At 47.3% G+C, this 13,532-nt stretch overlaps 1 protein-coding gene across 4 annotated transcripts; it reads right to left on the bottom strand.

Annotated features, from left to right (window-relative positions):
- Window positions 1-86: 86 nt before the first annotated feature.
- Window positions 87-13,458, bottom strand: Plagl2 (PLAG1 like zinc finger 2). Of its 4 annotated transcripts, none has more exons than XM_021156452.3 (3): window positions 13,372-13,458; window positions 7,908-8,280; window positions 87-5,003 (listed from the first exon to the last, which is right to left on the bottom strand). In XM_021156452.3, the coding sequence occupies exons 2-3, from the start codon at window positions 8,165-8,167 to the stop codon at window positions 3,773-3,775; spliced, it is 1,491 nt and encodes a 496-aa protein (XP_021012111.1). In that variant the 5' UTR covers window positions 8,168-8,280; window positions 13,372-13,458; the 3' UTR covers window positions 87-3,772. The 4 variants fall into 4 exon arrangements, with proteins under 4 accessions (XP_021012111.1, XP_029330077.1, XP_085689351.1 ...); XM_029474217.2 differs by lacking the exon at window positions 13,372-13,458 and adding an exon at window positions 9,967-12,393 and having other exon boundaries at window positions 7,908-9,874; XM_085833225.1 differs by lacking the exon at window positions 13,372-13,458 and having other exon boundaries at window positions 7,908-12,393.
- Window positions 13,459-13,532: the final 74 nt, after the last annotated feature.

Raw genomic sequence — 13,532 nt, 5'->3', positions numbered from 1 at the left:
TGGCTCACTGCAACCCTTCCCAAATAAACAAGTTCAAAACTGCAAAGCACATCATTCAGAAGTTTTTAATAAACAACTTCATTATAAAAACTTTTTTTTGAAAATTAATTCTGTAAAACATTGAAAAAATCTACTTTAACAAAGATATGCCCTGTGCATTTTCTAATGGCACTTATATTTTACAATTAAAAACCTTGTTTTATATAAAGCCAAAAATACTCCAAGAGGTTATTCACTGTGTTTACAAAGTGCTAGAAGGTTTTTGTCTTGTATTTTTCTTTAAATAATCTGGCATTAAGAAAGAGTGGCTCTAGAGCGTCAACCAGCTGGCAGTGGGGGAGGTGTGAAGTAGTGTTCAGGGATTCTAGTGCCGGCCATGCAGAGGTGCACATGGAGAACTGGTGGAGGACGCCAAAGTAACATCTGAAGCAAGGTGATAAGAACAACTCCACACAGCCCAAGATTACACAGTGAACACCCTCTCCACACCACACACTCCACTCTCCAGTGGTTAAAGTCACAGCCACTTCCTTCCACAGCAGGTTCAGAGCTCCAGGAGAGGCCAGGGTGAGGTCACAGAGAAATCTGGACTTTTCTGGCCAACACCTACCTAAGGCAAAGTTTCTTATTACATAAATATCCTTGTTAAAAAGCAAAATATTGATCCTGTATAATACAACTTTTTTTTTGTTTGTTTTTCTGTTTTTTGTTTTTTTAATTATGGAGAAGGGGTAGAGAAAACAGCTACCAAAAAGGGAAGGGGGAACTTAAAGGCTAGTAAGGGAGATTTAGGGGATTTCAACTTAGGACAATATCTACGAGCAAAAAGCAATCACACCTGCTTCCCGGATTTGCATTAACAAAATACCATGTAAAGTCGGGGAAAGACACGCTGGTGCACCCTTCCCTGCCTCCCACCTGCTTAAGATGGTGCTAGGATCCTCTGAGCCGACACCACCTGGGCATGTTAGTCTCTGGCCCCAGGACAGTTCTCACTCTGACAAGCTGCTGTGCAGGCTGAGAGGTGTGTCCCCTTGCAGCCAGTTCATTACTGACAGGCTCAAGGACATGGCAAGGAAAGGGACATCATTCTTTTCTGGTCCCTGATTGGTCTGTGCCACATGCCATGGCTCCTGTCCTGGGCACATGCCCCTCTGGCTCTCTTGGCCTCATAAAGGGTACCTTAATGAGTTTGGGCTCCAAGTACAGAATAAAATCATTCCTGTCCTTTTAACAACTGGCCAAAAGGCTCTTTTGGGTGGTAGGTTGGGTAAAGGTTTAAGAAGCTGCAGGGTGGTTTGTGGTCCAAAAACTGAAGGCAGATAACCAGCAAAGTTCACAGTGACAGGAAAAGTCCTTAGAGTGAAGACACTGAGAAGTGGGAAAACTGAAGGATACATAAGAACAGACAACGAGGAAAGATTAGAGGTGGAACAAGATCTACAATAGGTGCTCTGCTGGTCTGTGAGCACCACGGGAAGGAGCAGCTCAGGAGGACAGGTCTTCTCAAACAGCCCACAACACTATACTCTGTGGCTGGAGGCTACTGGCTTCTGAAGCTGAGGCTATAGGGAGGTGGTAAGAAGGGTAGAGGGGGCCGGGGTCTAGTGAAGACCAAGCACAAGGAGAATGGCAGCAGTGAGTCCCACTTGGCTTCTCAATGCCATTCCCTGTAATACGAGTCCCAACAGCATGCATAGCATGCAGGTGGTTGCGCACCAAGGCAGACGCTTTTAAAAATAAACCTTAATTAGTCCCTGGGACTCACTGAAACTAATCTTTACAAGCAAATCACATAGTCTGATTCTAATCCTGTCAGACATATTTATATCCAGTTGTTTTTTTAAAAAGGTATTCCAAGCTACCTTGCTTAAACCAAAATATGCTCATTCACTCCACATTGCTTCCACACAAGGGCCAGGGAGCTAAACTGAAGGCTTTCACCTCAGATAAGGAGTACTGGCCTGGGCTGAAGCAGGAGTCCAGGTCTTGGACCTGCACAGTTCCCAACAATAAACTGAAGTGAATCTAGACAGAAGGGAGGGGCAGGGAAGAACTGGTGGGAGATTGAGGCAGTTCCTAGGTAGTCTGTCCTGAAACCCTAGTGGAGAAGCCAGCAAACGGCACCACTAACACAAGTGCCCAGGCTGCTGGCTACATCTGTAGGAGTTAACAGTAAAGAGGTAGAAGTGTGTTTCTGAATCAGAGAGGTCTCAAAAGGTTCCACAATGGTGGTCCCTGAGCTGCCTCCCTTCCATGCATGGGAAAAACCCATACAGAACCGAGATGAAATGGGTTAGGAATTATTCAGCTGCTTCTGGGCAAGGGCTGTGCTGTCTGTGGCAGCGAGCTCCAAGTCAACAGAAGAATTAGTAATTTCTTGCAAGAGACATTGCTAGACACTAGGTGCAACTGAGGGGACCATGGTGGGTGGAAGGTCCTCAATGAAGAGCAAAGACGACAGTGCACCATGCCCAGAGTCCATGGGGACTGCGAAGCAGAGAAGGGGGAGGACAGTGGGTAAGAACATTTTGGTATGAGAGGCAACAATGATTTGATAGATTAGGACTCAACTATCTGCCCAATCCTAACTTTCTAGAAACTCTTCTTCAGACAGTTCCATTGCGTCCTGGAAAAGGACGAGCAGAAGGGAAATAAACGCAGGGCTCATCCCTCTCCTCTGCTATCCAGCCCGAACCCCAGAACCCCTCCTGCCAAGACGAAAAACTGCTCATGATGTCCAGGGTGGGGTCAGGGGCTGAGGAAATGGTTGATACGGGATGCCTTTCATTTCTTCCCCTCTCCAGTTCAGGAGGACGAAGGTGTCATGATGTACTTGGAGAAAATCCAAATTGCAGACCTGTGAGAAAGCTGCTCCAATCTTCTTGCCTATCTCCTGTGGACACTGCCATGAAAGGCAGGAATAGAAGCAGTCATGGAAGATGGCAGAAACTGAAGCAGTCCAAAGTCAGTTTATTTCCCCACGGGGGAAAAATGTGACCTCAAGTGAAGAGAAGTCAGCAAGACCCGACTCCGCCTTGTAAACAGGGCTCCAGTTAACACCAGGTACCGAGTGGTTCAGGCTGGTGGCAACTGAAATGGACTGGTGGGAATGGATTCACGGTGTGTAAACAGTGTTCACTGCAATCACTCTAAGGCTAACAGTGTGGCGAGGGAGGTGAAATGGTGTGTCGGAGGTGAATGTGTAAACGGTACCGTTGCTGGACAACACTGACTGAAGGGGAGCTGTGGGTGGTGTGGGGCGGGATGGTTAAGAACAGAGGCCGTCTTTCTTGTCTGGTAGCTGGAAGCAGGTGATAGTCAAGAGAACTTCCACAGCAGGGACTCAACAGCCAACTGCTGGAGGGTCTGCAGATTGGGACCAGAAGGCGGGCTTCTTAGGCTATTTCTCTTGAGGTCATATAAGGTGAAACCCTCTGTCTCCAAGAGGCTTCCCCTTCTCCAGACTGAAGGTGGTTCTGATGCTTTGGAGAGGCAGAGGACTAAATATAGCTCCCAGTTCAGATCAAAAAATAAAAGTAAAAATACCTGAAAGTCCTATGATAGATTGTTCACGGGGCTGGGTTCAAGGATCCCTCTAAATTGATCCTGGAGCCTGAACCCCCAAACCAAGTGCTCCATATAGACACTAGAATTTTCTTTTTGAACCCAGCTCTGAAAGCTCAGCTGCCTTCATGGGGGAGGTGGACGGGGTGGGTACTTAGGCTCCCTGGCAGAAGCAAAAAACTGAGTTGGGGGACCTTCATAGGGGCTACTGGAATGCTTGGTGGAAACGAGGCAGGGTGGTGGTACTCAGGCCAGAGGTGAAGACAGGAGGTAAGGAGTGCAGAGGCCCAAAGTTCAGAGGTCCCCCAGCTCCAGCGGAATCTTGAGGCTGAGCCTGCAAAGTGGTGAGCAAAGGCTGTGCCTCAGCTTGGGAGTAGCCCATAACCAAGCCTCCTGTGGCCCCAGGTGGGTTACATGGGGGTAGGTTGAGCGGAAGAAAGCCCAGTAAGTGGGAAAAGTCCACATTAGCAGCGCAGAGGGCCTCGGAGAGGTTGGCGGGACTCTTGGCGAGCAGTGCTTCATCCAGGAGGGCTGCAGCTGCCGCCGGCTGAGGTGAGGCGGGCTGAGGTTCAGCCGAGGAGAGAGACAGGCTTCCAGGAAGCTCTGCCAGAAAACTATCCACCTCCACTTTGGGCAGTTTGTCGGGCAAGTATGAGGTAGATCCAAGCTGGTATTTTGGAGGGAGCTGAGCTGAGGAGGAGATAGGAGAAGATTCCAGAGGGTAACTCATACCCATGGGCAGTGTGTTGTGCACCAGGGAGTGTGGCATGCCCGCACTGGGCATGGTAGGGATGTGGGCACCATACATACCCATGGGCAACATGCCAGGAAAGGCCTTAGCCCCCATCACGTCCCGAGAGGCCATGCAAAGCACAGGGCTCAGCTCTTCCTTTACACTGACTGTCGAGCTACAGCTGAGTAAGCCTAACATATCCACCGGCTCTGTCTTGATCTTGAGCAGTTCCTGTGAGTGGCTCTTCTTGACATGGCGTGTCAGGTGATCCTTGCGGCCAAATCTCTGGGCACAGTACTGACACAGGAAGTCCTTACGACCTGTGTGCACCACTAGGTGCCGTCGAACATCCTTCCGAGTATAGAACCGCCGGTCACAGTGGTCACAGGGGTGCTTCTTCTCCTTAGCACCTCCTGCTACCCGGCGTGAGTGAGCCTTCAGGTGCTCCAATAGGGCCTGGGTACTCTCAAAGGTCTGCAGGCACACCTTGCAGCTGAGATCACCACTGCTGGCAGCATGCATGGCCAGGTGACGACGGTATCCCAGCTTTGTATTATAATTCTTACCACACTCAGAGCAGTGGAGGGCCTCTTTGTTGGGGTCATGGGTCTGCAAGTGGTTCCGCAGATGGTCCTTTCGGTGAAACATCTTGTCACAGTACATACACTGGTGGGGTTTCTGGGCCGAGTGGGTGGCCATGTGCCTGTGGGTAGGGATGTAACATGGAGAGAAAGCTGAAAGAGGGGAAGTTTAAAACAGCTAACTAGACAACCAAATGTCTATTAACAGGAAACTACATGTGAAATCTTCAATAAAGCAATGCAACAGAATACTGTATTAGCGATATTCTATCAATATCTCTTTAAAATCATATATGTACCGTTATTCTTAGCAGCACTGGTCATTTTTGGTTTTTTTTTTTTTTTTTGGTTTTTCGAGACAGGGTTTCTCTGTGTAGCCCTGGCTGTCCTGGAACTCACTCTGTAGACCAGGCTGGCCTTGAACTCAGAAATCTGCCTGCCTCTGCCTCCGGAGTGCTGGGATTAAAGGTGTGTGTCACCACTGCCCAGCAGCAGCACTGGTCTTAGTAGCAAAAAAATTATGAACCATCTAAATGTATACTAGGAACTGGTTACATAATTGCTAAGCCTGTACTGTGACTGCAGGGTTTAAAAGGTGAGCTTTATATGCACCTTCAAAGAGTAAGCTTCTTAGAAACAGAGAGGAAAAAGGAATAGTGTACAAAGAATGGTATTCTCTACATAAAAATATGGTTGCCTTTGTGTGCTTACAAATAAGAACCTGACATCGCTGGAAACCTGAGGGGGTGGGGGAGAACGGGACAGCTTATTAATGGACTTGATGGAAAACTTTCATTATGAGCCTTTTAATACCTTTTGAATTCAGAGTCATGTGCATGATTTCCTCTTCAAAAGTTTACATTTAATTTTTTTCTTTAATGATACAATAAAGGGAAAAGTGAAATACAAAATGTATGTAAACTTCCTGATCTGGAACAAGTTCCCAAGATATACGAGGCCAAGTCAAAAAGGAAGTTCAACAGTGCATGTAATACAATCCCTTTTGAAAACCAAAAGGAGAATACACATTTGAATGTCTACAGGATTCATAAAAAATGAATCCACCTTTGGGAAAGGAACAGCAGTGTTGGGTGTGAGGACAATGCATCTTTCACTGTGGGCCCATTTGTATGATTTCAACTGCTGAGTTCCTATTGTTAGTTATTGTTAGTGAATGCTCCCGTTTGGTTGGAAAGCAGCTTGGAGCCCAGGAACTGGCTTCATAGCTCCATACACATTAAGAATCAACTCACCAAGACCTTAGGGCTCACTGTTTGCCAAGCTGTGGGTGAGCTGTTATAAATCTTGTTTTCTAGTTAAGGGCAGGAAGCATCAGGTCGCCCTACCCATCAGTCAGTCAGTGACAGACACTGTATGTAAACCCTGACCCCTCATAGCACATAGCACCTTGTGTTATGTGTGCATTCATGTTTATGAGGGTTATTATCAACCTCCTGTGACATGCCAACAAGATGGCTTCCTGTGAAAGGTGGTGCTAAAGAACTCCATCATTTTCTTCATTTTGTAGGGGGAAAAAAAAAATCACAAGTAAAGTCTGTCAGAGCTCTTGCCTCTTGGGCCAGGAATTTTCTGGCAGCTTCCACTGGTACTCAGACCACCACTAAGAAAGTTCAAAAAGATGTCCCTGACCAGGGTTCCCTAAGACTTAGAAGCACACAGAATCAACACATTCTTAAGTCCACACAACTGTCCCGAGGCCAATCCTGGCCTCTATATAACCCGATGCCTATCTTGGTTCCTTCCTACCAACTATTTTCCAGATGAGGAACTAGGGCTCTTTCTGTGGTCATTTCATTTTATTTACATGTTTACTGTCTGTCTCCACTATTGAGAAAGTATACTTTTACCTGTGTGTAAAAACAAACAAAAACACCCTCATCCTTCTTGCTCACTATTCTGTCCCTAGCAATGAGCACTGTGCCTGGTACATAGCAGGAGATTAATAAATAATAAGAGAGATGAATGGCTAGATGCACCAGGTTAGTCTACCTCATTTGATCAGGGCAAGTGGGTTCCTGTACAGGAAAGGCAGGGGATCAGGTCCTTTCCCTAGCAAAGCTGCTTTTATCTGCCTTAACAAGGGCTTTCACATTCTCTTTCACTTTAAGTAAGGGTTCTTGGGCTTACAAATTTCAGGAAAAGAGCTGCCCCACAGAACAGCAGGGACTCTACAGAGACAGAAACAATCATCTGATTAGCAGGCTGAGTCAACAGAAGTAGCAATGCAGGACCAACAAACTCTGTGATCCTGGCTAAGGCAGGAGAGCCCCACCTTTAAAATGAACCGATTGGACCAGAGGATCTTCTTTTCTTTCTAACTTCTCAATAACAGAAGATTCTGATAATCTGCCTGACAGGAATGGAGAAAGCTATACTGAAAAGTGTTCAGTCTAATTTGTTCGTAGTTGCTTTATACTATACTCATCAGATTCTAGTGTCTCAATAAAAACATTACCATTATTTGAGAGAACGAGGCAGGAGCTTTTAGAATTCTAGGCTAACTTGAGCCACACAAGGAACTCCTGTTTCAAAACAGACAAACACTATTTTTGTTTGCTTGCTGTTTAAAAAAAAATTTTTTTTAATCACATTTGTGTGTACATACATGTGTTTAAGGCCAGAAGACAACTTGCAGAAGTTCATTCTCTCCTTCCATCATATAGATCCAGGGACTGACCTCAGACTGTCAGGCTTAGCAGCAAGCACCCCTACCCACTAAGTCAGCTATTAGGCCCTGGGTGTTTTTGGTTTTGTTTTTAAACAAAGTCTCATTCTGTAACCCAAGCTAGCTTTAAATTCATGCGATTCTTCTGCCTCAGCTTTGTGTAGGATTCTAGGCATGAGCCTCCATACCCAACTAAACACTATTACTATTTAGTGAGTGACTTCAAATGGTCAGAGTTCATCTATACTCACAGGACAACTTTACCGTTCACTCTCAGTGGAGTCTCTGGTTGTGAGCTCCAGGAACCTGGAAACTGAAAGAGGAATGGAGTGTCACCTACCTATACAGCTTGTACTTGGAGGCAAAAGCCTTGCCACAGTGCAGCTGAGGACAGCTATATGGTCTCTGCTCCGGATGGGGAAGGCTGTGAGGCCTTAGCTTCTCCCCATTTGAGAATGGTGTCCCCGAGATTTCACATTGGCACTTCACTTGACTCTCTGCCTCCCGGCCCCGAGGCCTGGGAACTAGTTTCCAGCCCACTTCCTCCTCCTGCTTTGCATCTTGAATCCAGGGAGGGACGCTGGTGAAAAATGTGGTCATGGCAAGGCTAATGGCAAAAGGCCATGTTATTCAGAAAGCCTCCCCATCAGTTCACATGGGCTCTCTGCTCGGTCACAGCCTCCAACGCAGCCTTCAGAAAACAGTCTCTTCACCTGAAACATCAGAGCACCTGGTGTTAGGAAGCCCTATACCAAGAGAACAAAGGCTCTGCTTCCAGACAGCTCCCAAGCCTGCACCCAGCCCTCTCCTCCCACTTAGAAGTGGTGTGACTTTCCAACAAGCACTTGCTTTCCTGACCTGCTTCCTTCCTTACAAAACAAACACTACTTCTAAAAGTAATGATGATATCTGGAGGTCAATGCAGCCATGCAATAAAGCTGACAAGGGTGCTTGGTGCTTCCCAGGGTTCAGCAGGTGTTATCACTAGAACTCTAGGCTAGAAGAGACAAGCTAATCTGAGGACCTAAAGCTCAAAACACCACACTTTCTCTTCACTTCTATATCCTTTCCACAAAGCTCAGGTAGCTTTCTTCCTCCTCCTTACCACAGTCCCTTTATCTGCTTTTTACTATTCTCTTCACCAGAGGTGCTAAAGGAACAATAACGCATCCAAAACGCAACAGAGTAAGAACCCTTCAATAGGAAATTCAGACCTAAGAGCCAGGCCCTGTCCCACATGTTTCTTAGCAGAACCCTGACATTGGGAGGTTCTTTCTGGGGAAGCAACAGTGGCTTCCCAGAATTTTCCCTAAACTAGTGCTGGTCCCACTCTGACCTCCTACCACTTCTCAGATCCTTTGTTCTCTAGGCCCAGCTTTACCAAAGGCACAGTTGTTTGTTTTGTTTTAAACCACAAAAACTCAAAGTGCTGAGTGGTCATCCTACAGGCTCCGAGGGCACACAGGCACTTTTTCTACTAAAGACTGATTCTTGGATTTGAATTTAAGTCTTTTCCATCTGATAATGATTCTCTAAGGGATTGTACTGCATTTATTTCATTTCCATAACCTAACATCTAGATTAGGAATCTCAACTTTCTTTTAGATGAGTAAACTACTAATTAAACTTGAGTTGATTCTCAGGGGGTTAACTCATATACCCAGAAGTTCTAGTTTAAACTGGGTTCTTCATCATCCAGAGAAAGGAGCCAAAACTTGAAATCTGACCCTTCCTCTTGTTGCCAAAAATGGTATGGTAAGGAGAGGAAGACAGCAATAGTGACACTACTCCTTCCTGACAATAACTCAGAGACAACAACTCATACACTCAGATATGAGGCTTTTTCATGTGAAAGAGCAATGATGGTGTATCTGGGAATTGGTTACAAGAATCTGGGGAGAGCTTCAACTGCACAAGCTAGCTGTAGGCCATGGAATGCTTGCTCAGCTAATTAGCACCTGCTGCTCACAGAGACCATTCATCCAACAGACTGGCCATGAACGAGATGATAGTATCAGCGGGTTCATGCCCCAGAGAGCTTTGCTCATCATAACATGAGCTACATCCTGTTCAGGAACCATTCCTTTTGTTGAAGAAACATTGCAATGTAGTATGACAAACATTTCCCCATCACAAGTGGGGATTTGCCTAGAAAGATCCGCACAAGGGAAAGGAATCACTGAAAACTAGACTTACTTGAGCCTTTTAGTTATGCTGGTATATGCCTGCTCCCTATACACCTCAAAGGCCTCTGATGGCTGGCTTCCATTGTTCAAATTCCCCCATCCTATGCAAGGGTGGAATTACCTGTTTATAATAACAGCGATTACTATATACCTCGGAACTGGGTAGACTGGGCTCTGAGTATGCACATCTAGTTTACAGAGAATTTCTCCTACCTTCAAAAGGCCAAATTCTGCTCCAATTTCATATCCGAATAATGCATCTCAGCCTCTGGAAGTTGGGAATGGCAGCTAGAGGAAATCAAGTCACATAACCCTGGCTGATGTGAGAGGGGAGCCTAACTCTGGAAATTCCGCACAAACTCAGAAAGAGACTGGTACATCCCCACCTCCCACACGTCCACCTCATCTGTTCTGTTAAACATGCACAAACAAGACACAGCAGTTTAGCATGCTGCTACTGAAAGAGTGAGTAATGGGCTTCTAGGAAACAGGCTGCTAGTGGCTAAGAAGAGCTCATGAGGATACAGCTAGAACCAGAGGAGGAAGGCAAGCACCATGTGCTCTTGATCAGCATTAATGAGGCTATAGCTTTAAAAGAAAGGAGCCACCACCTTCATCCTACTCCTGTTGGCCTCTGAAAAAGCACAGCAAGATCTTTACCTACAATCAGTGGCCAGCAGGCTGCTGAGCAGCCACAGTTGCTGATGTTACCTAGGGACCTTTCAGGGATCCACTCTCACTTTGTGTCCTTTGTCTGCATACTTCTTTGATCCAGAAAACCTCCTGGATTTGACTCATACAATCAGAACTATTCCTTCAGACTTCTTGTCAAAACTGTGAAAGAATTTTGCTTCTCTTTCAAAGCTGTTCTTCTGGTCTCACACTCTAACCGTAGCTATGGAGAAGCTGACAGAACCTGTTTCCATAAAACAAACACAATCCCTCCCAGTTACTGGTATAACTCAGTGTATTTTCAGCCCTAGGATCTTCTGGCATCTGATCTGAAGGGGGAGGCAGCACGGAAAGAACCTTGGACTTGCTATCAGAAGAGCCACCACTCACTGGCTGTGAAACCACAGGCAGGTTACTTCATTTCTCTGAACCTCACTCTTCTCAATTTCTAAACGAGATTCATTCTCTTAACTTGTAAATGTTTTCTAGAGGACGAAGCGAAAAGGTACCATTGAGAGTGACATAAAATGTGAACATGCAGAACCCATGAGGGCCACATCTCTGCTGCCCCTCTTCACAGTGCTAAGTATAGCTTCTTTCTCCCTCTTAGTGTTAACTTCTCATGCCTCAAAGTCAGTTTCCTTCCCTTCCCAACATCTCAGAACTCAGCCTTCCTCTTTTCCCTCACTGCTAACTCTCAGTACAAACACAAGCTCTTTACCTCCTGGGCCAGAATTTTCTTTTGCCAGGATGGCCACTTTACTACACCGTCTTCTATTATAGCTCCATACCCAAAGTAAAAGTGCTTGCTCAATACATCGTATGGCCTTTGGAAGCTCCTGTCTGTCGTCTGTAGTGCTGTGATGTAGGTTGCCCTCTGATGAAACTATAGTTTTTATGGTGTTACATCATCTCTATAGAAACTGCGTTCTTTCTCCATTATTAGCCTGTTTCCTCATCTGTAAAGCTAAAAATACTTACCTCACAGTCTGGTTGTAAGGATTATTTTAGTCAGGTATGCAAAAAGCTCAGCTATGGGTTTGGCCTACTCTAAGTACCCAGCAAAAGAAAGCTATTATCTTGGTCTTTATACTGAGTTGCATGTTCACACCTTCTGCTGCCACAGTCCAATTTTCCCAACTCTCCCATCAAATACTGTTAAGCTAGCCAGCTCGCTTTGCAGCAAAGAAAGGGTTAATCTCTGAGTGTTCTTAACTAAAGAGACCCACAGAGGATTAACAGCTCCACTTCAGTGACTACCCTAAAATAGCTTTTATCCCTCCTGCCCAAGAGCTACTTGGGGATCTGAAGAACTCAATTCAACACCTGCCTAGGAGGAAACACACCCAGAAAGGTTCTTGGAGGTGGAATCTACCCTCAAAAGAACTTAAAATAGCAACTGGGAAATTATAAATAGCATTAAAGGGGAAAAGAAAACAAAACAGGCCCTGACCTGGGCATCAGAAACCAATCCAAAAGCATACTGGCTGGCTGGAAAACAGTAAGAAGGAACGGAGGAATGGGAAGAGCTGCCCACTTCCCAAGGCCAGCGCGCACACACAACACCCTGGAATGGTGGGAGAATTAAATTACAGGGAGGCCTGAGAGTCTCAGTGACTTGCATCATTCCAAGAAACATCAAACAGGATTAACAGGGGTAGGATTTACTCTCGGGCTGGTAGTTCTTCTGTCAGTGTAGATGGGCCTCTTTGGAGTCCCTTTGATTCCCTATTTCCTCAGATTCCCGCTGCCACCCACCCCTGGGGAGGCCTTGAGCAAATGGCTGCAACTCACTCGGGCCTCATTTTCACCTACCACCCCTCCGCAACTTAGCAGCCTTTCCCCCAAGAGGAGAGGGTTAGAAACCCAAGGCCAGACTTATCACAGCCCCAAGCTGACAGGTGGAAAAACACACAAGCCAGGAGTCGGTATGCTTGCAGGTGAAAGCCCCAACTCCCAACAGCAGCCAGGAACACGGCCCGCCACCGCGCCACCGCCCCCCCTCACCCCCCCCCCCGCGACCCCGCTCTGTCCCAAGCTGGACTGAAGCATGGGGCTGAAGTTGTAGGAAGTCTGGCCCTTAGGTCAGCGGATAGACTACCCTATTTTGTAGTGTGAAATGTTAAATTCTCCCCACGATTGGAAGGTGGATGTGAAGAGTGGAGACGAGAGACGGGAATTCAATAGTAAGTCTAAAAAGTCTAATAGGATCTGAGATGGGAAGAGCAAGCATGCACGGTATGAGCACGTTATTTGAGTCTCTAAGAGACCCCATGGGGGAAGAGGTAGGGAGATTCTAAAGGTCGAAAGAGCGAGTTCTCTGAATTTCAAAAGGGTGTAGAAATGGGACCCTCCCGAAGGAAAATGCCTAAACTTTCCACAGTATGAACACTGGGAAGGGAACTTCAGCTAGGACTTTATTTGGGGTTCTTTGGCCCGAGGTACTGCAGAAAAGCCTGAAAGCAGGTTTATGAAAGTCTGGAAAACGAAAGAGCTTAGAGCGGACTATTTGGAGCAGGAAAAGGAAGGTTATGTGGGTCGGGGTAGGCGTGTCCGAGGGTGGGAACAGGTGCAGCTTATCTATGCCCCCCAGACCGCGATCCCGAGGAAGGTTAGCTGCGTGTTATCTGGGTCTCCAGGGAGTCTGGGGGGTTCAGACTAGGGGACCCTCAGGCTGAGTTTCCAGGTCTAGGAATGGAGGGAGCCTGAAAGGCTTGTTCCGGTCCCCTGGGCACAGGTCTGAGGTCCGGGGAACGTTTTCGTCACTACGGGGCCTATCGGGGGCCCGGCTAGCGCAGAGGGGGCCCCGACTCAGGGGTGTGGGCGACCGCGCTGGGCGGCCCGAAGTGAGGGGCGCCGCCGCTCCGAGAGCCGGGCGTGTGGGCGCAGCGCGACGGCCTCCCGCCCCGCTCCCCACCATCCCCCAGGACCCTCGCCGGCACTCACTGCGCTCGGGACCCCGCGCTGCGGGCCGGGCCGCGCTCGGGCTCCGCCAGGCCCGCTCAGGCCCCGGTAGTGGCGGCGGTCGGGCCATTGTGCGGTGCATTGTGGGAGCCGCGCGAGCGGGCGCTCGGGTCGTGGAGGGGGCGGTGCCGCGGGCTCTCTAT

This window comes from Mus caroli, unplaced genomic scaffold, assembly GCF_978045245.1.
Source record: "Mus caroli unplaced genomic scaffold, Mus_caroli_1 scaffold_2, whole genome shotgun sequence".
Lineage (NCBI taxonomy): Eukaryota > Metazoa > Chordata > Mammalia > Rodentia > Muridae > Mus > Mus caroli.
This window is presented reverse-complemented; position numbering and strand designations above follow the sequence as displayed.

Bases quoted from the DNA above. Each gene is read 5' to 3' on its own strand.
- Plagl2 (XM_021156452.3), bottom strand. From the start codon at position 8,167: ATGACCACATTTTTCACCAGCGTCCCTCCCTGGATTCAAGATGCAAAG. The intron at 5,004-7,907 runs GTAGGTGACACT...CCCTACCCACAG, and splicing joins TCCAAGTACAAGCTGTATAG to GCACATGGCCACCCACTCGG.